A 25,436-nucleotide genomic window follows, 5' to 3' on the forward strand; every position below is an offset into this window, starting at 1 on the left:
CCTGAAGTTTACTTCGAATTTTAGCGATGAACCCATTCAAAGGAAAAAGCAGAACCACAGAAGCAATACCAGCAAGTGCAGGTGGGCCAAGGAGCTGCCAATCAATCAGATCAATCAGATTAATTCTTCTGGAGAAGACTCCTGGTGTATTACCTGAATTAAGTTTTTGAATTAGGTTCCAGCAGGACAGAGTGGAACCAGTATTCACCCTGGAGTTTTATATTTAAGACCAGCCTCCCTCTTAATGATGTGGGATAAACTGGAAAAATAAAACATTTGTACAATACTTGTAATCCTGCAGTTTTTATTGTGAAAATAAAGACATTAAATACCTACTTTTCTGTGTTAATGCACCAGATTACAAAAACACTGACTGAAGTTAGGATCCATGCTTTCTCAACTCCTTTTATTAAAGGACTTGCAGCAGGTGCAAAAATTAAACATGCACATCATCAGATCTTAACAACTTCAAGCCAATTTCCAAAGTGTCTTTCCCTGCTGAAATGTTGGAAAAGAGGCTTCAAAGAAATAGAAATCATTCCTCGAGTCCCATCACATCAATGCCACCTATCAGTCGGGATTCCGTAAACATCACTCAGCAGAAATTGCATTACTGACAGTGTCGAGTGACATTATGATGTCTGCCAATTCAGGGAGGTGTAAAGTGCTGGTCCTGCTGGATCTGTCTTTGGCCTTTGACACAGTTGACCACAGATCCAAATAATAAAGGCTGCGAAATCTGATTCTACCTATTTTTAGTGGGTGGAAGCTTTAGTGTGTCTGCCAAGAACATACTGTGAAAGCCCAGCAACTTGTGTGGTGTTTCCTAGGGCTCCGTTTTGGGACCCCTTCTGTTTTTGTGTTTGTGATGTTTAGAGTCACATTTTTTTTGCTGACAATCTGCAACTGTACTGTTTAAAAGGCCAGAATTTACCAATTAAGCTCCTTACTCAACTGCTAAAAGAAAAGTAAATTAGTGGTTAAGTGATAACACCTTCCAACTTAACTCTGACAGTGCAATCCCCAACATTAAACAGCATCTAGGCAACTTGAGCTTAGCTGCTAAAACCAAGCCAAAGAATCTAGTGGTAATTTTTTATGGGGCCATGTCATTAGAGCATCATTTAAGGCAGTCGGTTAGGTTTAGTTGCATTTTATTGCTAAGCCCCTCCCTGAGCTGTCACCTTATCATGGTGGAGGGGTTTGTGTAACCCAAAGATCCTCGCAGCCATGTTGTCTGGGGCTTTATGCCCCTGGTAGGGTCACCCATGGCAAACAGGTGTCTAGGGGAGGGACCAGACCAAGCACGGCTCATTGACCCCTATGACAACGACAAACCTGGGCATAAATGTTCCCTTGCCTGGACGCGGGTTACCGGGACCCCCCACCCCCAGCCAGGCCTGGGGGTGGGGTATGAGAGCGAGCGTCTGGTGGCCGGGCCTTCGCCCATGGGGCCCGGTCGGGCTCAGCCCGAAAAGGTTACATGGGCCCCACCTCCCATTGGCTCACCATCTGCGGGAGGAGCCGTAGGGGTCGGGTGCAGTGGGAGCTGGGCGGCAGCAAGAGGCGGGGACCCTGGCGGTCCGATCCCCGGCTGCAGAAGCTGGCTCTAGGGACGTGGAATGTCACCTCTCTGGTGGGGAAGGAGCCTGAGGTTGTGCGCAAGGTTGACCAGTTCCGACTAGATATAGTTGGACTCACCTCGATGCATGGCTTGGGCTCTGGAACCAGAACCCTCGAGAGGGGCTGGACCTTCTTCCACTCTGGAGTTGCTCATGGTGAGAGGCGTCAAGCAGGTGTTGGCATTATCATCAGCCCCCAGCTTGGTGCCTGCACGTTGGGGTTTACCCCGGTGGATGAAAGGGTAGTTTCCCTCCGCCTTCGGGTGGGGGGACGGGTCCTGACTGTTGTCTGTGCTTATGCACCGAACAGCAGTTCAGAGTACCCACCCTTTCGGGAGTCCTTGGAGGGAGTGCTGGAGGGTGCTCCTTCTGGGGACTCCATTGTTCTGCTGGGGGACTTCAATGCTCACGTGGGCAATGACAGTGAGACCTGGAGGGGAGTGATTGGGAGGCATGGTCTCCCCCCTCTGAACCCAAATGGTGTTTTGTTATTGGACTTCTGTGCTCGTCATGGATTGTCCATAACAAACACCATGTTCCAACATGAGAGTGTCCATATGTACACCTGGCATCAGGATTCCCTGGGCCGCAGTTCCATGATCGATTTTGTAGTCGTATCGTCGGACCTGCGGCCACATGCCTTGGACACTCGGGTGAAGAGGAGGGCGGAGCTGTCAACTGATCACCACCAGGTGGTGAGTTGGCTCAGATGGTGGGGGAGGAAGCCAGTCAGATCTGGCAGGCCCAAACGTGTTGTGAGGGTCTGCTGGGAACGTCTGGCTGAGTCCCCCGTCAGAGCAAGCTTCAACTCCCACCTTCAGCAGAGCTTCAACCATGTCCCGGGTGAGGCGGGGGACACTGAGTCCGAATGGGCTGTGTTCCGTGCCTCTATTGTTGAGGCGGCCAGCCGGAGCTGTGGCTGTAAGGTCGTTGGTGCCTGTCATGGCAGTAATCCCAGGACTTGTTGGTGGACACCAGCAGTGATGGAAGCCGCCAAGCTGAAGAAGGAGTCCTATCTTCTTGGCCTGTGGGACTCTGGAGGCAGCTGATGGGTACCGACAGGCTAAGCGGCATGCGGCTTCGGCTGTCACCAAGGGAAAAACTCGGGCATGGGAGGAGTTCAGTGAGGACATGGAGAAAGACTGCCGGACGGCTTCGAGGCGATTCTGGTCCACCATCTGGCAGCTCAGGAGGAAGAGCAGTCGTCCTTCAACTGGAAAGTTGGGGGATCGATTCCAGGCTTCCTCTGACTAAAATGCCAAAGTGTCCTAGGGCAAGACACTGAACCCCAAGCTGCCCCCAGATGTGCCTATCGGGGTATGACTGTGTGTGTGAATGGGTGAATGTGACCACTAGTTTAAAGTGCTTTGAGTGGTCTGCATGACTAGAAAAGTGCTATAGAAGTACAAGTCCATTTACCATTTACGATCAACACTGTGTACAGTGGAGGTGGGGAGCTGCTGACCTCAACTCGGGACGTTGTGGGTCGGTGGAGGGAATACTTCAGAGACCTCCTCAATCCTACCAACACGTCTTCCAATGAGGAAGCAGAGCTGGTGGACTCAGGGATGGACTCTGCTATCTCTGGGGCTGAAGTTGCTGAGGTGGTTAAAAAGCTCCTTGGCGGCAAGGCCCCAGGATGAGATCCGCTCGGAGTTCCTTAAGGCTCTGGATGCTGTGGGGCTGTCCTGGCTGACACACCTCTGCGGCATCGCGTGGACATTGGGGACAGTGCCGCTGGACTGGCAGACTGGGGTGGTGGTCCCCCTTTTTAAGAAGGGGGACCGGAGGGTGTGTTCCAATTACAGGGGAGTCACACTCCTCAGCCTCCCTGGTAAGGTCTATTCAGGGGTCCTGGAGAGGAGGGTCCATCGGATAGTCAAATTTCGGATTGAGGAGGAGCAGTGTGGTTTTCGTCCTGGCCGCGGAACAGTACCCTCTTTACAGTCCAGGAGGGGGCATGGGAGTTTGCCCAACCAGTCTACATGTGCTCTGTGGACCTGGAGAAGGTGTTTGACCGTGTCTCCCGGGGGCTCCTGTGGGGGGTATCCGGGAGTATGGGGTACCGGACCCCTTTGTACGAGCTGTCCGCTCCCTGTACGATAGGTGTCAGAGCTTGGTTCGCATTGCCGGTAGTAAGTCGGATTCGTTTCCAGTGAGGGTTGGACTCCGCCAAGGCTGCCCTTTATCACCGATTCTGTTCATAACTTATATGGACAGAATTTCTAGGTGCAGCCAAGGTGTTGAGGGGATCCGACTTGGTGGCCTCAGGATTGGGTCCCTGCTTTTTGCAGATGACGTGGTCCTGTTGGCTTCATCTGGTCGTGATCTCCAGCTCTGACTTGAGGGATTTGCAGCAGAGTGTGAAGTGGTTGGGATGAGAATCAGCACCTCCAAATCTGAGACCATGGTCCTCAGCTGGAATAGGGTGGATTGCCCTCTCCGGGTCGGGAGTCAGGTCCTGCCTCAAGTGGAGGAGTTTAAATATCTCGGGGTTTTGTTCACGAGTGAGGGAAGGATGGAGCGTGAGATCGACAGACGGATTGGTGCGGCGTCTGCAGTAATGCGGACTCTGCGCCGGTCTGTCATGGTGAAGAAGGAGCTGAGCCAGAAGGCAAAGCTCTTGATTTACCAGTCGTTCTACGTTCCTACCTTCACCTATGGTCATGAGCTGTGGGTCGTGACCGAAAGAAGGAGATCTCGTATACAGGCGGCTGAAATGAGTTTCCTCCACAGGGTGGCCGGGCTCTCCATTAGAGATAGGGTGAGGAGCTCGGTCATCCGGGAGGAGATCAGAGTAGAGCCGCTGCTCCTCCGCATCGAGAGGAACCAGTTGAGGTGGCTCGGGCATCTGGTCAGGATGCCTCCTGGACCTCCCTGGTGAGGTGTTCCAGGCACGTCCCTCTGGGAGGAGACCCCAGGGAAGACCCAGGACATGCTGGACGGATTATATCTCTCGGCTGGCCTCGGGACCCCCCCCCCGCAGTGTTGGCAAATGTGGCTGGGGAGAGGGAAGTCTGGGCTTCCCTGCTTAGGCTGCTGCCCCCGCGACCCGACCCTGGATAAGCGGCATGAAGACGAGACGAGACGATTATTGCCAAGTCTAGGTCCACAGTGTCTAAACAGGAACTTGAGATGATTATTCATGCTTTTGTGTCCCCGCAGTCTCCTGAAATTTTTTCCTGATGTTCCCACTCTGCCCTGCTGCTTTTTTGTACAGTCGGATATCTATCTGAGCCTCTTTCTGCATTTTCTTCCCAGTTTAAAACCATGGACCTGGTCAGCTTGTCTCTCAATGCAATTAGTAAAATCTTTTCTACCCGAAGAATGGGCGAAGTGGGGCCCACACGTCCTGGTGGAATGGACGTGGCTTGATATGTGATTGATTCAAGGGGCGAGTGGAGAGTCGTGTCTGTCGCTTTTTTCTGTGGAGGATGTCTACTCAACTGGATTTCTGATAACTGGGTTTCTGCTGTTTGGTGTGTGCAGGTTCCCGGTATTGCACATTTTGGAAGATCTGAGCTGGACTATGACGAGCAATTAGCACTCAGACACTAGCGTTGACTGAGCTGAACTGTAAACTGGATGCCAGTCTGACCCAAACTGGCAGGCTGGTTCCAGCTCAAGAGATCGCCCATGTGGTGGCAAACAACTGGGAGAAGCTGTCAGCTCAGCTTGGTAGAAACTGACCCCTGATTTGGCTGTTTTGGAGTCCGGTGAGAGACAGCTAAGACTCAAGGCTGGCAAAAATTAGCTAAACCTGATCCATAACAAAGCTGTTATCTGAATCTGAGTCCCTGCACTGGCCTTGGCAGGCTGATCATCAAGTCTCCTGGAATATTATGCTCGATATTGTGGGGTGCGGAAAAAAAAAAAAAAAAAAAAAAAAAAAAAAAGAAGCCTGTTGCTCTACACGTCAACACTGCCATCCAACTGGACTCTAGCAGTCCACCAGCACCTTCCCATGATGTTCCCACTCTCACATGTAAGTCGCTTTGGATAAAAGCGTCTGCTAAATGACTGTAGAATAGAATAGAATAGAATAGAATAGAATAGAATAGAATAGAATAGAATAGAATAGAATAGAATAGAAACTGGGCAAATCCTGATGATGGCATCACAAACCTACTTTAAAACTCGGAACACCAATCTTTCAAAGCCGTCAGTCCCCATCTCTGGAATGAACTTTCAATCTTATTTATTAAATATTTTCAGTCATTTTATTCCAAGTACTTCTGTCGCTTCTGTCTCCATTCAACTGCACCTGTCCTCCTCCTCTCCTCTTCATTTCACCTCATCATAATTTCATCACCTCTGCTTTAGTGTTATGATTTATTTTCAGCCGTTTGAGGTTTGTGGCCTTCACACACACACACAAAAAAAAAAAACTGCACTATTTGGATAGAACACCAGCCCATGATTTATATGGCCCACTGGACATCCTCCTGAAAAACCACTACGGTATTTATTGATAAACTACAGGGTTTATCTTCTTATATATTTCATAGTTTTTCTTTGATAGAACTCATATATTTCTAAGATCAATTAAGACGAGATTAAAAATTAGATTACTGTTCCCTCAATCTATAGTGATTCTCTAGATGAAACCTGGAGAAGAATTTTATCTAAGTTATAATGTCACCAGCACAAGGTGAAAGAATCCATCCAGGGGCTTAGAAGGAAATTAAATTAATCTGGTCTACAAGAGTCTTATTTAGTCTAGAAATTTTTTTTAACAGTATATCACAAATCCCTGTGTGAGGCTAGAAGAGCAGAATGTTGATCACTGATAGAGGAAAAGTATCCCATGTTTGTTTCCAGCTCTGTATCTCGGCTAAGAGCCATGATGTCATTGAGCCATATATTATTGTAACTAACTCATTAGATAGAAAATACATTCTAACCATTATTGATGATGTTTCATCTCACAGCAGCTTTCGAGATGTCTGTAGAAGCTGATTTACTGATTGGACCATTGGTGTCCTGTGCAGCACTCTGAGATGGCTTCATCTAACCCTAACCTCCATCTCAGTCACACTGTTAAAACAAGTTTATAGATTTGTACTGGATCTGATCAACATATCTCCAATGACTCCGATGGATATTTACCTCCATATTTTAACCCTGCTGGAATCAAAGCTTTACTTAGCCAAGAGACAGATCGTGTGAAGTTTACCAGTGAGCTTCTTCTGGTTTCAGACAAAGGACTCCTGTCTGTACTGATTCTGATGAATCACATCTGGAGTTTTTTTGCTACAAACCTTTGAACGCTATTGGACTTAAAGAAACCCAATTGGGATATTTATCTGATAGATTTCAGTTTGTTACTGTAACTAATGAGTTTTCTTTACACACCAGAATAAGTCATAAAGTTCCTCAGGGTTCTGTACTTGGACCAATACTTTTCAAGTTATACGTTTCCATTCGGTAATATCGTCAGACAGCATGGTATAAAGTTTCATTGCTTTGCGGACGATACTCAGATTTACTTATCTATTAAATCTGTTTAAACCAAACAGTTGGTCAGGCAGCAAAATGTCTTAAAGATATAAAGACCCTTAAAGATAGCAGCCCTTTGCGACCTGTGCTAATCCCCACCTGGTGGTGAGTTGGCTCAGATAGTGGGTGAGGATTTCAGTCAGGCCTAGCAGGCCTAAACATCTTGCAAGGATCTGATGGGCACATCAAGCAAAGTCTTGTGTTGGAAAGAGCTTCAACCATGTCCCATATGAGGTGGGGTACAGAGGAAAGGAGTGCATCATCAACACTGTGTAAAGTGGGATGTTGCCAACTTCAACTTTGTGAGTCAGTGGAAGCAAAACTTCACAGACCTTCTCAATTCCTCCAACTTATCTCTTGATGATGAAGCAGAGTCTGGGGACCCTGACGGAGGCTCTCCTAACTTCTGGGCTTACGTTGCAGAGGTGGTTAAAAAGCTCTAAGGTAGCAGAGCTGTGAGGATGGATAAGATGTAGAGCCTCTGGATCCTGTGGGTTTGCCTTGGTCATGCTCACTCTTAGAAAAAGGGTGAGGAGGTCACTCATCGAGTCATCTGCTCCTCTGCAAAAGAGCCAGATAAAGGTGGCTGGGGAATCCAGTCAGGATGCCTACTGGATCTCTGCCTGGTAAGGTGTTCTGATCATATCCCACAGGGAGGAGACCCCAAGGAGGGACTCTGGAGGGATTAAGTCTCTTAGTGTAGCAGGAAAAGTAGTCTTATTCCTCTTGCCATTGTCATTGTCATTGTATTGGACTGCATTGCACTGTGTGGCATGGTGGCTCTTTTGTGTTTCCTTCTTGATCCTGACATACTTGCATCATCAGCTGCACCCTACAGTTGCCAGTATTGAGACAGATGCATCTGCAGTAAGTCAGGTCTCTGTATGTCAGAATATTTCTAAATTCATGGAAGTTATTCAGTAATCATATGTGTGTAGTATATTTTATAGTAGTTTTTGAAGCAAGGTAACAGCAGTTTTATTATTTTGTAGCATCCAGTTGCTGGTAAAAGCACTGTCTATAAACAAGCTCATGTATTCCTGCATTAAGTCTTCCCATTCCTGTACAGTGCACTTGAAACCAGACTGCAAGCCAACTCTGCCTGACCAGCGGTTTTATGCTCTGTGCAGCATCAATGGCAGAGTACTATTACTGAGAAAGAACTGAACCTGCCAGTGCCAGGGCTGGCATGGCTACATCAGCTGCATTGGGAATGCCTCGAGATCCCCCCAGATAATCTATAAGAAGTGGATAGGGAGAGGGAATACAAGGCTTCCCTGATTAAGAAGCTGCTTCTGCACCGTGAGACCAGAGAAGCAAATGAAAAGGACTGGATGGATGGATGGATGGATGGATGGATGGATGGATGGATAAATGAAATGGAATTAACAGCAACTGACATTTGCATAACTACTTCTAAGAATGACAGGTCTGTCCACCAGACTCAGTCATCCTGCGCTGTAGAATACCTCCGTCACATGATACCAGGCCACCTGGCAGGAATAAACATTCAAAATAAATATAAAAATGGCCTGCTGATGTTTCTGTCATCAACAAGACTACATCAAAGAAAACTCCCTTAACTTGAATAAGTGGATTAATTTAGTCAATAACGACAAATCAATAACTAAAGTAACTGCTGCTTATAATAATGACATGGCCATGCTATGACTATTAACTATAGAGACTTTAACACATTTTTCCTGGAAACCAGTGAACCTGGTTTTAACTGTTGCAATGTTGCTTGAATCGATTTTTGAGCAGATTTTAACCTGGTTTTAGCCCGATTTGAATAATCTGGTTTTACCCATTTGAACGTGGTGTAAACCGGTCCGTGCCTGATTTGAAGAGTGCCTTGAGATGATCTGGTTCTGAATGCAGAGATAAAGCGAAACTCCACGGGAAATTTGATTGACTGGAAACTCTTAATTTAAATGTTAAACTAAGGCATTGTCATAATTAGACCTTTGACCCAGAAGCCAGAAACATGGATGCCTATTCAGCTATTTACTACGATGATGTCATTGGTGTAGTTGCTTACCTGCCACAAGAAGTAGAAGCATAATGCAATCTCAATGGGAGCAATCCAAACACTATTGAAATAAACCACAAAGTCCATCAGCTTCTGAGTGTCAGCCGACACCAGATTAATGATTTCCCCCAAAGTGCATTGTCGCCGTGCTGCATTGCTAATCACCAGGCTCTAAGGATTCAATCAGAAAACTTTATTGATTTCCCTGATGATCAATAAAACATTCAAGCATTGTTCATAGATGTTTGAGAGCAGTGACCTTCCTGTAGACGAGTCCCATAATGGCCGTCTTCATCCTCATTCCCACAGTAAAGCAGTGAAACATGTACTGATGATGAAGGATGGACTGCAGGCAAGACAGCAGGAAGAGCAACGAGGCAAACAGGAAGCCTTTCCACAATGCAGCATCTTTGTCTTGCATAAAGTCCAGCAATGCACTGACAACACAAACAAACAAATAAGTAAACAAGTTTTAACAAGCAGACATATCACTGTTCAGGTGAACTTGGAGCTTGTATTTGTTAAATTAATTAAAAAAAAACATATATATTTCAGATTCTACAGAGCTTCTACAACCTTTTTTTTTTACACCATAAAGGTGACATGACAAAGGTTAGTGGCTCACAGTCCAACTTTCCATGGACAGGTTTGATTCTGCTGATAAAGGATAATGCATTATATTGTTTCTCAGATTTCAGCTTCAGGACACTGTAGCAACCCCCAAGGCCGAATTAACCCCCGAATCAGATAAGAACTCAGGACTTTCTACTTCAAAAGGAAGTCCATCCACACATCTCCAAAACAGAGCTCAATGAAAGCCCTATAATCAGATCCATCTTAATCCGGGCAGACAGACCTCCACTTTAAACCAGGAACCCTGCTGGTTTTATCTTGTTCCTGGTAGGAAATGTCTACACAGACAGACTGTGGCACCCTTTTGAAGTTGGACCCTGGTAAGAGCCTGTTGTCCGTCACCCCAGGAGATCCCTTTGTATCCACAGCACAGAGACCAGATTCCAGAGCAGAACCTTTAAGCTCTGAATTCTAAACTGTATAAAATACTGGATGTATCCTCAGCACACCTGGATAAATGGACTCTTCTTCCTTTCTAAATTAATCCAAAACTTTGACCGTTTTTCACATGTGAAATCCACAGAAGTTAACAAGTTAGTTAATTTCTGTGATTCCTTGGATGGAGCAATGGCGCCATCTAGCAGACACCCTCAAACATGTTGAGATATGCATTTCAGACTGATTAAATACACCGTGATTAACATTATATGCTGTTGTTATTAACGACTCTGACTCAAAGTAAGAACTTGTTGTGTGGAAATGATTTCTTGACCCACCAGGTCTGTGGAAAGTGAAAATCATCGTTGAAATGTCTTGTACCTGTTAACAAACCTTTTCCCCTTTTGACAGCAGCAAAACTGTTTTAAGTTTCATGTTTATAAGGATCATTCATACTTCTTCTCATCTATAAATGGATTTTATAGACATGTTTTGAGGTTGGAAAAATGTTAAGTTTAATTCCCCAAGAACTCAGTATTTTGACCAAACCTTCAGACTCCATGTCCTGACCCCTGCGCTCTGATTGGATAATCTAAAGTCCGCCCCAGAGCGCCGGCAAATTTCACTGTGGGTCTTCCCGGAACTCGCTCTCTTATCTATTCCTCTTTTTTTCCACTCTTATCTTTTTTGTCTTTTTTCTGCTCGTTTTTCCTCTCTCGTTTTTCTCTCTCGTTTTCTTTTGTTTCTCTCGTTTTTTTCTTTTAGTTTTCATTTGATGTTTGCTTTAGTCGTGTTTTTGTCCGTCTGGCGTCATGTTCGTTTTTATTACAGTAAGCTCGCTCTTTCGAGTGCTTAACACCAGAAAACTCATCCAATTCTGGCTGAACAATTTTTGCTTCTGACACACCATCATAGCTGCTCTCCCGGCCCACAAAGACTGTGAGCAGTAACGTACGGACGACCCGAACGTTACTACTCCAGCTGATCCCAGGACTTTGCCGGCACCCGTGACCCGTGGGTTCTAATAGGAGTTGGGTCCAGCTTCAGACGTCGAACCAGGCGGTTCCAGGCAAGCTCCTGACTTCTGTGGAGGTCCCCTTTGGACAAGTATCAGGACGACCACTGAATCCTTTCCCACTGGACCCAAGGTTCGGGTTCTCGACCACCAAGGCGCTGAAGTAAGGCCGACCCATTATTCCACTGTCTCCGATCCAGCTGGTGTCTTAGCAGAAGCTGCCCCTTTTTAAATCCATTCACCCGGTATCCGCCTGATAGTCTACCCTGACATAGTTAGTTAACTTCATTAGACTTTCCATCTTTCCAACTTTCCTAGTTGTGTAAGTTATGAAAGCTGCTTACGTAACTTTACCTTTAATAATTTTATTTTACATTTTCATTGTTGGCTCGGCTTGAGCCTTCATACTCTCTCTGTCTCTCTCTCATCTTGGCTAATTCAGTATTTGATGCTTGCTGACGCTATTTCTGGTTTACATTATTAATTTGGGCCTGATGATTTTAACTGGTGTGGTTTTTAATAAAGTCTATTATATTTTCAGAAGTTTTGGTAGCGAGATCGATCTTTGAGGAAGTGATTTGTTCCCTCTGATGAGAAGTTATGGTAAGCGTATTTTGAGACTGATGGTTATCTGTTTTTAGACAAATATCTTTGTCATATTACGGTATTCCCTGCCTGACCGTATAACAAATTTAGGGCTGGGTGGATCCCCGAGGTTGTCTGCTTGTCTAAGGACACAGCCAATTAATAATTAAAAAACCCACTGTTGCTCCGACATTGGATCACAGGTTAACGTTCATGAAAATATGCTACAACACCAAATCAAGTTTCTTTGAGCAAAAGAAAAAGTTGTCTTATCAACAGTGTTTTTGGGACATGGTGAATGGCAGCATCTGTCACAACAGTGACACCCGAGCAACAGCAAGGGACAGGTATGAGTTAGCAAATGAGTTGCATCACTATTCATGTTTCATTATTATCTTTTAATAATTTAATCAAAGCATACAGAATGGCATTCTGTGTGCCTTGTTTAGCCAGACAGATTTGCTCTGCAAGTGGAGACAAGTCTTACTTATGATGGACCTCGATATTCAGAATATTTTTATCATTATTTTTATTGTGATAATCGATCCTGATATGGCAACGCTAACCCTGGGAGGGAAAGAGAAGGTAAAAAAAAAAAAAAAAGGAAAGGAGAGAAACCGCCTCTTTATGCTCCCCCATCAATTGAACAGGGAGTGTGACCCGCGTCACGGACTCAGCTGTTGTAGATCTCAGAGAAAACGTGGTAACGTTAGGTCAACGGAAGAACTGTAACTCCGACAACACCTGTCTTCGGCTTCAGCATCACCATTAGAGGTAAGTCTGTTTTGGTGATTGCCTTTCAAATTCCTCAGTAAAGAAATTAATCATGTGTTGTCGGTTTTTGACATGTTTTACTCGGTTTTACTGTTAGCTTTGTTTTAATGTCTGGTGTTGAACAAGCTAGCTGTGGCTAATTTTATGTGTTTGAATTAACGTACTTATTTTATTATACTAGCTCGCTACTCTCACATGTGTGCTAATCTTACAGTTTACATAAACATTTGTAGAGCTGAGATTCATTGATGTATCTAGAAAATTAAGTCAGAAAGTTGGAAAATATCCAATGTTTTTCCATTGTCAGATCAGATTTTGACATCTATCATATTGCTTAGCTTCATATTTTGGTAACATTGTTTTTGTGGACAAAGAGTAAACTCAAAATGAACTTGCTTAGGATATCAAATGAGAACAGTTCATTTGACACCATAAACTTGTACATTTTAATGTCTTCAAATGAGACTGAATTAACTACAAACCAATTAAGATTTCATGCTGTTATAGATCAAGCTTTGTCATCTTGTGGGGGGAAAAAAATGTCACAAGTGTAAGAAACAATGAAGTTGATATGAACCCAAAAGTGAAAGAAAAGTCATTTTTCTGAGCATCTGTTCTCAGAATCATCATAGAGGAAAGGTTTAGATTAGAATTAGCTCAGAACACAGGAACTGATGACTCTGACAAACCTGAGCACCAGAGGTACAGCGAACATGAAGGCATCATGGAGGAGGAGACACAATGTTCCACACAGGAAGTAGAGTCCGAAGCTCCGCCACAAAGCATGCAACAGGAACAGGTCAGAGCCCCGCCTCTTCCTGCGTTTCTCCAGCAGCTGGGATTTCTCTGTATGCACAGCTGCATTGCTGGACCAGGACTGGGACCGTAATCTGCAGGACATCAAAACACAGAGCTGAGGACAATGTGTGTGCAGGTTCTGTCCTGATGGTGTTCATGTTATTCTTGGCTATAGAAAAGGAAAATAGGTCCACCAACATGGCAGAGCAGTGGGTGACCACCCATCCTTCCAAGTTACAGCTGATCAAACATGTTTGTATTCATTTGGTGTAAAAATTAGAGAAAGGGAGGCCTACATCAGCTGTTTACATTTCTGCTGTTTCCAGTGCCTCTCCAAGCCTGTCATGATTTGGATTGATGAGTCCTGGTCCCGCAAAGGCCACAGATCTGCAGCTTGTAGAGGGTGGCGATAACCTTGAATCACAAGACTGAGAAGAGAATTCTAATCATGACAAGGTGTAGTTCAGATTCTCATGTTTATTTTTCTTATTTTCTGTGGAAAACTGACATTCATAACTGGTGTTAGGTTGCTGCAACATAAACCAGTTAAACGGAGGCAGCCAGAGTTGATATTGGTCTAAAATAAACCAAGTTTTTCTTTATCTAACACTGATACAGAAATGAACACATTCAACTTTTCATTATTCATATTTGTGAAGAATCTTCATGGTAAAATATCAACACTGAAGGGTGTGTCCATGTCTCTGATTGGTCAGATGCAGTGAACCGATTTATGTATGCGCTCCAATAGAAATGCAAAACCCAGGGTTGACTATTGAAGTTTATTATCAGGTTCTAGTAGCGCTGATCAGGATCCCAATTACATGAAGAAGTTAACCAGGTAACAAAAAACTATCCTGAGTTAATTAGTCCTGCTTTCCAAATCAAGACTCTAGCGCTTTACCTGCTAAACCAGAAGAAGAAGAACTTGGAGAGAAATGATGCATCTTCCTCTGGACACAAAATCTGGTCACATGAAAGAAAAAAATTGAGAAAAAAAATCAGAAATAAACGTATTAGAATGCACAGAGTAAGTTTCACCTGTGTGAAGGTGTGCTTTTACCTGTATTAAGGTGTGATTTTACCTTTATGAAGGTGATATTTTACCTGTGTCATGGTGTGATTTTGCTTGCCCAACCAGTCTACATGTGCTTTGTGGACCTGGAGAAGGCGTTCAACCGTGTCCCCCGGGGGCTCCTGTGGGGGGTACTCCGGGAGTATGGGGTACCGGACCCCCTTGTACGAGCTGTCCGGTCCCTGTACGACAGGTGTCGGAGCTTGGTCCGCATTGCCGGTAGTAAGTCGGATTCGTTTGTCGTGGTGAAGAAGGAGCTGAGCCAGAAGGCGAAGCTCTCCATTTACCAGTCCATCTACGTTCCTACCCTCACCTATGGTCATGAGCTGTGGGTCGTGACCGAAAGAACGAGATCTCGTATACAGGCGGCTGAAATGAGTTTCTCCGCAGGGTGGCCGGGCTCTCCCTTAGAGATAGGGTGAGGAGCTCGGTCATCCGGGAGGAGATCAGAGTAGAGCCGCTGCTCCTCCACATCGAGAGGAACCAGTTGAGGTGGCTCGGGCATCTGGTCAGGATGCCTCCTGGACCTCCCTGGTGAGGTGTTCCAGGCACGTCCCTCTGGGAGGAGACCCCGGGGAAGACCCAGGACACGCTGGAGGGATTATATCTCTCGGCTGGCCTGGGAACGCCTCGGGATCCCCCCCGCAGAGTTGGTAAATGTGGCTGGGGAGAGGGAAGTCTGGGCTTACGTGGTTTGGCTGCTGCCCCCGCGACCCGACCCCGGATAAGCGGCAGAAGATGGATGGATCCTGTCTCAGAGACATGCAGAAAAACCAGTCCATGCCTTTATTACTTCCAGACTGGATTACTTCAATTCCTCATTTATGTTCTGTCCCAAATATGCCCTGAAAAGTCTCCATCTGATCCAAAATGCTACAGCGAGGGTTCTAATGAGAACTAGAGGAGAGATCATAGTTCTCCAGTTTTAGCCTCTCTACACTGGCTCCCTGTTAAATCAGGATAAAGTTTAAACTTGTTCTCCTCACATATAAAGCTCTCCATGACCAAGCTCCATTGTAGATCAGAGATCTTATACAAGAGTACGATGGGAGGAAGAGTAGGATCGAAGGAAGAACCTTTGGGTGTCAGGGTTCCGTTCTCGTGGAACCAAATCCCAGTCTGGGTTCCAGAGGAAGACTCCTCTATCTTTAAGCTGAAGCTGAAGACCTTCTTTTTTTAAAACAAACCTTGTAGGTAGGGGGTTGAGGCATTCCTTAGTTATGATGCCAGGCTAAGACAGCTGTGTGAAAGGGTGATTTTATCGGGATCATGGGTGTGACATGCCCTGTTTTTGGCGTGTTTTAAACTTTGTAAACATGTAATGTTACTTGGATGAAGGTGGGTTTTTACCTGTGTAAAGGTCTGTTTGTTCGAAATCGGACGGTTGTCAGAGAAGCAGGTGAGGATGAGTTCGATGAGTTGGAGAAGGAAACAGATGAAGAACGCTGCTGCTCGTAGAGCGTCTGAAGAAAAACCCTGAACCAGCAGAGGTCAAGGGTAAAAAGAGAGAAAAAAGTCTTTGACTTTAAACATTCATGCTTGATCTCATTTAAAATAGAGAAAATGTCTGACATGAAATCTTGTTCGTCTTTCATGCAACACAGCTGAAGGAAACATGGTTTCTCTGCAGAAACAATGAACATCCTCACCATCACATGAAACTTCAGCAAGGTGTTAAATACCGCAGCTCTACAAGGAGTAAACCACGTCCTTATGACCTCACCTGACAGCCAGGTGATGTTTCTTTGCTAACATCACCACCTGAGTTAGTTCTGGATCAGAGAGGATTTAGAAAGTAAATATAAAGTAAAGAGAACGAACATATAAACAAAACATCAAATGTCAAATAAAAAAAAAACACATGAATCAGAATGTTTAAAAGAGATTCATGCTAACAACATCTTAGATTTACAAGAGTGAGACGTTGGAACGAACGCCTGCAGAACCCAGATCCATGCTCTTTAAACACCTTCATGTTGCTCTCAGCGTGCAGTTCTGAGAATGTGATCAGCTGATCAGAGAAACCTCATCGAGCCCTGGTGTTACCCAGCATCATGTTTCTGAAGAAAAACCACAGTTCCCTAACCCTGAAAATCTACAGGAGGATGTGGGTCTGCATCGGTCTGTCCTGGTGAACAAGGAGCTGAAAGGGGAAGTTTTGGATCTGCAGTCCCTGTGCATTCCTACCCTCACATACAATCACCAGCTTTAGAGACCCAAAGAAGAATACAAGCAGCTGAACTGAGTTTTCTCCGGTCCAGACTCCCTTAGAAGCTCCATCATCCTGGAGATCAGAGAAGATCCGCTGCTCCTTCACATCCAGAGGAGACACACATCATATATATGTGATCTTAATGGACTTGAGGATGAATCAGCCCCACCTCTCATCGACAACACAGCCGTGGAGGTGGTCAGCAGTACCAAGTTCCTGGGGGTGCACATTACAGACAAACTGACCAGGGTCCTCATTTATAAAACTGTGCGTAGCAACGATGACTCCAGGTGGCGTATGAAAAATCTTCCAGATTTATAAAGGAGCACATCCTGTGCCCGTTTCACTTTATAGATGTATTTAGTCTGCCATACGGACCAGGAGCCTGATTTCTAACCCTGCGTAGCAACGCTGCCTCCACGTTCCGTACGGAGACCAGGAGAACCCTCCACGTTCCGTACGGAGACCAGGAGAACCCTCCAGGTTTCTACAGCAGCACGTCTCACGTCTGTTTCCTCCATAAATCAGGATCAACAGGAAGTTTAACACGGTGAGGAAACATCTGGCCACGCCCACATGTTGGCTATAAAAGGTCAGGCCGACGCCCTGATAAATATTAATCCATCTCATTTCCATGAAAGTTCTGCAGGAAAAAAGAGGAATTTTCTGGAAAATGAGGAAGAAATTCTAACAGATAAAGCTGTAAAATGTAAAAGTATTTTATCTGGTGGAGACGGGATGGACATCACCACCACCAGAAAGACAGAGGAGGTCAGCAGGGGACAGATGCTGTCAGCGTCTCATCAGACCACCGGACTTATCCAGAAAGGACAAATAAAGTGGTCAGACAGTAAAATGTAGGGAGAGAGGACATCTTGGTCCACCTTGTCCCCCCAGCAGGCGTGTCCTGGCAGAGGAGGAGGTACAGGAGGCGGAGACATGAAGACAGAAATGAGACTAAACTTGTGAATAAATGAGAATTCTCCACCTCTGATGTGTTGCATCACTTCTAGACGTTTGGCAGCAGTTTGGTTCCAACATGATGGTTGGAGGTCGGGGACAACAGCGCTGGTTGCAGCTGAACGGGACACGTTACCATTTAGTAGCATGTTATGTAGCGTCTCCCAGATTGCTCCCAGCTGTGTTCTTCAACCAGCAGTGTATGTTTGTTACTATCTAAATTAGCATAGTTAGTATCAGCTCAGAGTTTTTGCAATTTTTTTAAAAAAAGAAGGGGGGGGGGTAACCTTGTAATATCAAATCAACTCAGTACTTCTATTTTGTCATGTTGCCACTTTATACATCCAAATATCAAATTATTAACCTCATTCTGGAGATATGTCTTGCTTTTTTTTTCCTTTTTTTTTTTACTTTTAAACTTTTTCAGTTTTTCAGGTTTTGTCAATTTTTCCATTCCATCTTGTAATCGGAGAACACAGAAATTCATCTCAGCAATTAGTCCATTTTGTGCATAATAAGTTGCAGACTGCTTCATCAGGGTGCACCGTGACACAATTGTGTCGTGGTGTATAAGTTCTCATCCAACATCTAACATAGAGCTTCTTGATGATCAGTATTTGAATATTATGAAGCTCATTCAGAGGCTTTTGATTGGTGCTGTTGATTAATTATTTCTAGCTGTGTGCTGCATGGACTGCATGTTGCAGTCTAAAAGGAAGTAAAGTGTATCTGACTAGTATAGTTTAAAATGAAACATCATTAATGTTGGAAGAAAGTGTTTTCATTTGAGAACACGGGTATTTTAAAAGACCATACAAGCAGACTTAAATGATTGTTTACAATGATTTTAACAACTGAACACAAATGTTTACTACTGACTTTAAATTTATAGTTATATCTGAAACATATTATTAAGTCAAACTTTTTTAGCTGGTTCAGAGGTCTGCACCAGATCTCAGTGTCCGGTAAATTGTGGTGGTGACTCCCATTTTCTTTTTGTGGAGGAAGCTTCCCAGCATACCTTGCTGGATCTCTTGCTGTTTGCACCAGGTTCCAGTGTTCTGTACATGGCAGCCCTATTAAGACAACATTGCAGTGGGTGGAGCTTCCCAGCATGCTTCGCTGCTGTTGTATGCACCATTTTCCAGTGTCCAGTACATAGCAGGCCTATTGATACTGAAAACTTTCCATGTTGTACCACTTTAGTAGTGTCTCACAACAGCCATGTACACACAGAGATGCTCCTATAAGTAACTCTGACCTGTGCTGTTTAAATGTTATTGAGATTTACATCAATTCATTGTGGAACTTTACTTCATATTTAAGCTGCTTCCATCCACACTGCGTCAAGTTACTGGATTTCACACATTGCTCCCAGTTGCATGGTGCAACCAGCAATGTGTGTTAGTTACTAACTAAATCAGCATAGTTTATCAGCTAAGGCTCCTTTAATTTTTTTGTTTTATTAAAGAAAGGAGGGCCTGTTACATCAAGTCGGCTCTGTACCTATTCCCAGCACGCTGCCCATTACTTACAGAACACATTTCAAAATCCTGTTTCGAACTTATAGAGCCCTACACAACCAAGCTCCAGGCTATATTAGGGATCTTTTAAAGCCTTACATTCCCACCAGAGTCTGCTGGCTGTTTTACATATGTGGCTTAAAATTAAAGGTGACAGAGCTTTTGTCGCAGTGGCTCCTGCTATGTGGAACTCCTCTTCCTCTCAGGCTGAGATCAACTCAGTCAGTGATCTCATTCAAAAAGAAGCTTTAGACACATCTTTTTAATCTCGCTATTACTTAGTTTTATTGTTTTCATGTTTTCTCAATGTTTTATGTTGTTTTAAAATTTTTTGTGTTTTGTTGTGAAGCATTTTGTGATTTTTTTTTTTTTTTTATCTTGAAAGGTGCAATATAAACAAAGATTTACTTACCTCTTAATTGTACATATTAATAGCACCTAAAATGAACATTTACTTTAATCGGCACTAGATTTCACTCTAAGACCAGAAATCAAAAGAAACTGTGTGCTTTTCAGATGACCAACAGATCAATGGCAAAAGAATGACTGCCAGGGTGCTGCCAAGTCTTCTGGTGGTGTAGTGGTTTTATGAAAGGGCTGTGGTTCGGAGGGTCACAGGTTTAATTTATGGTACTGCATAATATAAAATAGCTTCTTCTCCTAATGGTTACACTTACACTCAGAAAACCATGGTTTCAACCTTCTCCATCTGTTGTGCTACTTCACCCATTCAAATATTAAACTCGCCAGCTCATTCTGATATATATTCAACCTTTTAGCAATTACACTCTGATGGAAGTTCTAAAAGGGCATTCCTGTGCCAGTAGCAAAACTCTTGAATAGTTCTGTCACTACCTTGAACATCCTCTTTTCAACAGAAAAGTTTAGCCTTTTCCACACATGCAAATGCTGGCAGAGTGGTGGCCTAGTGGTGAGAACGGGCTTTCGCGTTGGATGTTGTAGATTTGAATCCAAAAAGTAACATTTCACCGAATATTTCTGCACAATACAACTTATCACCTCCTTCCACATTTTATTCTTCAAGTAATTGTTCTTCTCTCTCTCTCTGCAATTTTCATCACTTCAGACATGTTTGTTTGGATTTCTTTTATACTTTATCAGACTGGAAAGAATACTGCACATCAGCTGGAATGTGTTGCCACTAATTTCAGTGACATCCACAGCTTTTTTGCATTATACATCAGTAATTACACGTTATCACATTCAGACTTGCTGTTATGCAATAACAGCTAAATTTATAGCTCTACTTTATTTATTTATTCATGATTTGACACATTTTATGTATTTTCATCATTGCCAATGAAAAAAATGTTGTTGTGTATGAATGATAAAACGATGTGTGCCAGTCAGGTCTGTTTTTAAATGCTGTCCTCCAACACGCCACAGCATGGTGTAGTAATGTACTTCAGGAGACACTACAGCACCTTTAATTTTCTTGGGAGGTTCTCCGGATGTTCTGCTGGTCCAGAAGGAACAGCGAAGTGAGGATGTGAATGTTTGCAAAGTACTGAAGCGTTCTCGGGGACAGAAGAAACTTCTGGCAGCAACATAAGATGCTGCTTTATTTTCAGCATGTTAATTCTTCTACTCAAACATTTACAGTCTTCTCCTTCTCAACTGTATCACTCCGCCTCCCCCCCAACTACAGCTGTAGAACAATATAGTCCCAACCAACGTTCAGCCCACATTATTAATATCAATCCACTGATACCTGATCAATAATCTGCTGGATGTTGACCTTCAGAGGAACGATGGAGCACAGAACCAGTAGAGTCCAGAAGAGGAAGAGAACGACTGAAGATCGACTTCCCTTCATCCTCTCCACCTGGATTACTGCTGCAGCCAAAACCTGGACAGAAGAAGAGTTTCTAAAAACCTGGTTCCAGGTCCTGAGGACGACTGAGCTGATGGTTGCCATAGCAACTGGTTCCAGTACCAGGGTAAGGATGTGAATCAGGGGACCCAGTAGGATAAGCAGGTGGTTCTGGATTTCCTCGTTCATCTTCACCAGAAAGTAAAACATCTCCAGAAGTCCAAAGGAAGCCAAACTGAGAGCCAGGAGCTGCAAGGGAGACCAGAAAGACCTGTATTAGAGACCAGACCTGGATCAGAACTGAGACCAGCTTTAGGTCTTGCTGTCTAGCATTAAGTTCTGCACCGGGTCTATAAATATAATCATGTCTTCTTTTTAGTCTTTCTCGAGTTCTGAACTATTTTTCGGAAAAGCTTGGAAGTTTGTAACGAGAAGAAACTGAAAATGCTGTGCAAGCCATCAGTCTTTCAGGCTGGACTTTAGCTTGATGAGTCCCAGTTTCAAACTAATCAGGTCAACGTTGTTAAACAAAAACACGTTTTGCATGCTTTGCTACAAAGACTCACAAAAACAGACAATTAAGAGAGCCTTTGTGTTCAGTTGTGGTTTTTGGCTCTGGAAGTCTCCCATGATGCATTTCTACCCAGCCTCTTTCTGAATGGTGAACCGAATTCAACTTTATTTATGAAGTACTTGACCACAGCACCAGCTGCAACGCCGCCTGGACCTCAGTACCTCCAGAAGGAGCTGATCAGCTGATGAGGCGGCAGGCCAGCGAGGATGGGGAAAGCAGTTCAGAGAGGTACAGAGGGCCAGACCATGTAAGGATTTAAAAACAAATAAAGGAACCGGAACTCTAACATGTACAGGAAGCCAATAAAAGGATGCTAAACTAGGCAGAATGTGGTCTCTTTTGCATGGTTTAATCAGAAGTTGAGCAGCAGCATTTTGTTTTGTTTTTTTTTTGTCTGGTCCAGCATTTAGGCAGCAGAATGATGGTCTGGATGTTCTGCTGAGCAGAACGGGACCACCAAAGCAGCCCCCACCCCGAGCAGCAGCATTTTGGACGAGTTGGAGATGGGAGACACAGCTGAACCCCAGATACAGTTACAGTGATCCAGCCAGGAAGCAATGAAGGCAGGGATTGCTGTATCAAAGTACAGTCCAGTTAAATGATGTTATCTTTGCAAGTTGACGGAGGTTAGAGAAGCTCAACTTTACCACAAATTTAATCTGCACATCTAGTTTAAAGTCATTGTCCCATGTCAAACCCAGATTAGCGACAGTGGGTTTTAGGAAGCTGGACATCAGAGGTCAGTAATCTGCAGGATCTTAACAAGATGTTCTGGGATCTGTGACTCCTGATGAGTCGTCGTCATGAAGGTTGACCACTCTGAGGAAGGTCTGTTCCCAGTCGTCTCCATGTGTGGAGGACGGCTCTGACTGGTCAGTTGGAGTCCTGAAGCTTCAGAAACGGCTTGTAACCTTCCAGACTGACAGATGTCAGTCACTTAGTTTCTCTCTTGTTCCTGAAGGTCTTCCTGAAAAAGTGCAGTTGTACATGTTGATCTGTCATTCCTGTCCTCTCCACCCCAACCAGTCAAGGCAGATGGCTGCCCTCCCTAAACCAGGTTCTGCCGGAGGTCTTCTTCCTTTTTTTTTCTTCTTTTTTTTGTCTTGTCCAGCATTTAAGCAACAGAAGGATTTTCTGGATGCTGTTCTGCTGGGAAAATTTACTTTGCCAAGGGAAGCATCATAGATATAATGCTTCCCTTGGCATTCTGGATTCTTATTTTATTTTTCTGTTTATTTTGCATAATTGTTTGTATTACAAAGTTTGTACTGTTGAACAGGAACGCAGAGGACAGAAGAGGGACAGAAAGAGAATTGAAAAGAAGAGAAAACAGAAAACACCTCGTAGAGAGAAAAAGAGTTATAAAAGGTCCTTTATTTCAGCAGACACAAACAAAGGAGAAATATCTACATGTACAACAGCCAAAGGGGAGCGGGAGGAAGGGATCAAAAATTGAAAACCAAACAATTCGCCGTAACTGAACACAGAACACTTTGCAGACCCCAAAGATACACAAATTCCTCCAAGCTTAAAAAAAGAAATCAAATTCCACCCTGAGCCGAGCCACCAATAGCCTGGTGAAAACCAGGAGAGCATCTTCTGACCCTTGACCTTTGATCGTGTTCCTTCTTGTCTTCCAAATGGCCAACTTAGCCTCACCAAAGATCAGGTTTAACAGTGAGTGAACAGATTTTCTGCACGATGCATACTGCAGACCAAAAATAAAATAACAGAGAAAGCTGTGCCTCAAACCTCTGAACCAAACTGCTCAGAAGTTCGAACAAACCTGTCAGCCATGAACACTGCACAAAAAGATGGTGAACCGTTTCTGACTGGGAAAAAAAAGGACCATCCAGGCCATCTGTTTGGATGGAGGTGTGCCAGGTACCTGTTAGTGGCTTTGGATGGAGGTGTGCCAGGTACCTGTTAGTGGCTTTGGATGGAGGTGTGCCAGGTACCCATTAGTGGCTTTGGATGGAGGTGTGCCAGGTACCCGTTAGTGGCTTTAGATGGAGGTGTTCCATGTACCTGTTAGAGGCTTTGGATGGAGGTGTTCCAGGTACCTGTTAGAGGCTTTGGATGGAGGTGTTCCAGGTACCTGTTAGTGGCTTTGGATGGAGGTGTGCCAGGTACGTGTTAGTGGCTTTGGATGGAGGTGTGCCAGGTACGTGTTAGTGGCTTTGGATGGAGGTGTGCCAGGTACGTGTTAGTGGCTTTGGATGGAGGTGTGCCAGGTACCCATTAGTGGCTTTGGATGGAGGTGTGCCAGGTACGTGTTAGTGGCTTTGGATGGAGGTGTGCCAGGTACCTGTTAGTGGCTTTGGATGGAGGTGTGCCAGGTACGTGTTAGTGGCTTTGGATGGAGGTGTGCCAGGTACCTGTTAGTGGCTTTGGATGGAGGTGTGCCAGGTACCCGTTAGTGGCTTTGGATGGAGGTGTGCCAGGTACCTGTTAGTGGCTTTGGATGGAGGTGTGCCAGGTACGTGTTAGTGGCTTTGGATGGAGGTGTGCCAGGTACCTGTTAGTGGCTTTGGATGGAGGTGTGCCAGGTACGTGTTAGTGGCTTTGGATGGAGGTGTGCCAGGTACCCATTAGTGGCTTTGGATGGAGGTGTGCCAGGTACGTGTTAGTGGCTTTGGATGGAGGTGTGCCAGGTACCTGTTAGTGGCTTTGGATGGAGGTGTGCCAGGTACGTGTTAGTGGCTTTGGATGGAGGTGTGCCAGGTACCTGTTAGTGGCTTTGGATGGAGGTGTGCCAGGTACCCGTTAGTGGCTTTGGATGGAGGTGTGCCAGGTACCTGTTAGTGGCTTTGGATGGAGGTGTTCCAGGTACCTGTTAGAGGCTTTGGATGGAGGTGTGCCAGGTACCTGTTAGAGGCTTTGGATGGAGGTGTTCCAGGTACCTGTTAGTGGCTTTGGATGGAGGTGTGCCAGGTACGTGTTAGTGGCTTTGGATGGAGGTGTGCCAGGTACCTGTTAGTGGCTTTGGATGGAGGTGTGCCAGGTACGTGTTAGTGGCTTTGGATGGAGGTGTGCCAGGTACGTGTTAGTGGCTTTGGATGGAGGTGTGCCAGGTACCTGTTAGTGGCTTTGGATGGAGGTGTGCCAGGTACCTGTTAGTGGCTTTGGATGGAGGTGTGCCAGGTACCCATTAGTGGCTTTAGATGGAGGTGTGCCAGGTACCTGTTAGTGGCTTTGGATGGAGGTGTGCCAGGTACCCGTTAGTGGCTTTGGATGGAGGTGTGCCAGGTACGTGTTAGTGGCTTTGGATGGAGGTGTGCCAGGTACGTGTTAGTGGCTTTGGATGGAGGTGTGCCAGGTACCTGTTAGTGGCTTTGGATGGAGGTGTGCCAGGTACCTGTTAGTGGCTTTGGATGGAGGTGTGCCAGGTACCTGTTAGTGGCTTTGGATGGAGGTGTGCCAAGTACGTGTTAGTGGCTTTGGATGGAGGTGTGCCAGGTACCTGTTAGTGGCTTTGGATGGAGGTGTTCCAGGTACCTGTTAGTGGCTTTGGATGGAGGTGTGCCAGGTACCTATTAGTGGCTTTGGATGGAGGTGTGCCAGGTACGTGTTAGTGGCTTTGGATGGAGGTGTGCCAGGTACGTGTTAGTGGCTTTGGCCCCGTGAAAAACCCTCCACTGAAGGTGTCTAGACCGTTTATCAAAGGGGTGTTTGTACAGAGACTGTCAGCATACCCCAAGGGACGTCCCAGGGCCATAAAACTCAGTCCACCTCGACCCCCTGACAACCGCCAGAGAACATAGGTCTGAAACCTTCATGCTGATGAGATAGAGGGCCTTCTTTCCCTCAAACTCCCCCAGCTTCGGTGTCTGAAAAGTCAGTAGAAGTTCCTGGTTCTCCTGCCACTGCTCTATCGCAGGAGAAACTACCAGAGCAGGGAAAACATACTCATACTCATCAT

The 25,436-nt window shown here is 45.0% G+C and overlaps 1 protein-coding gene across 1 annotated transcript in view; it reads right to left on the reverse strand.

Moving 5' to 3' along the window:
- The window catches only part of LOC306768564 (multidrug resistance-associated protein 1-like), a gene marked incomplete at both ends in the record, with an annotated part of 243,670 nt that overhangs the window by 118,233 nt on the left and 100,001 nt on the right, over positions 1 to 25,436 (reverse strand). Inside the window, 9 exons of the mRNA XM_079256972.1 lie at positions 2 to 94; positions 9,163 to 9,324; positions 9,413 to 9,590; positions 13,228 to 13,428; positions 13,633 to 13,764; positions 14,241 to 14,302; positions 15,762 to 15,887; positions 20,839 to 20,976; positions 21,064 to 21,189. Coding sequence (XP_079113098.1) covers positions 2 to 94; positions 9,163 to 9,324; positions 9,413 to 9,590; positions 13,228 to 13,428; positions 13,633 to 13,764; positions 14,241 to 14,302; positions 15,762 to 15,887; positions 20,839 to 20,976; positions 21,064 to 21,189 — 1,218 coding nt within the window. The remainder of the gene's footprint in view (position 1; positions 95 to 9,162; positions 9,325 to 9,412; positions 9,591 to 13,227; positions 13,429 to 13,632; positions 13,765 to 14,240; positions 14,303 to 15,761; positions 15,888 to 20,838; positions 20,977 to 21,063; positions 21,190 to 25,436) is intronic.

This window comes from Telmatherina bonti (assembly GCF_933228915.1).
Source record: "Telmatherina bonti genome assembly, chromosome: 17".
Lineage (NCBI taxonomy): Eukaryota > Metazoa > Chordata > Actinopteri > Atheriniformes > Telmatherinidae > Telmatherina > Telmatherina bonti.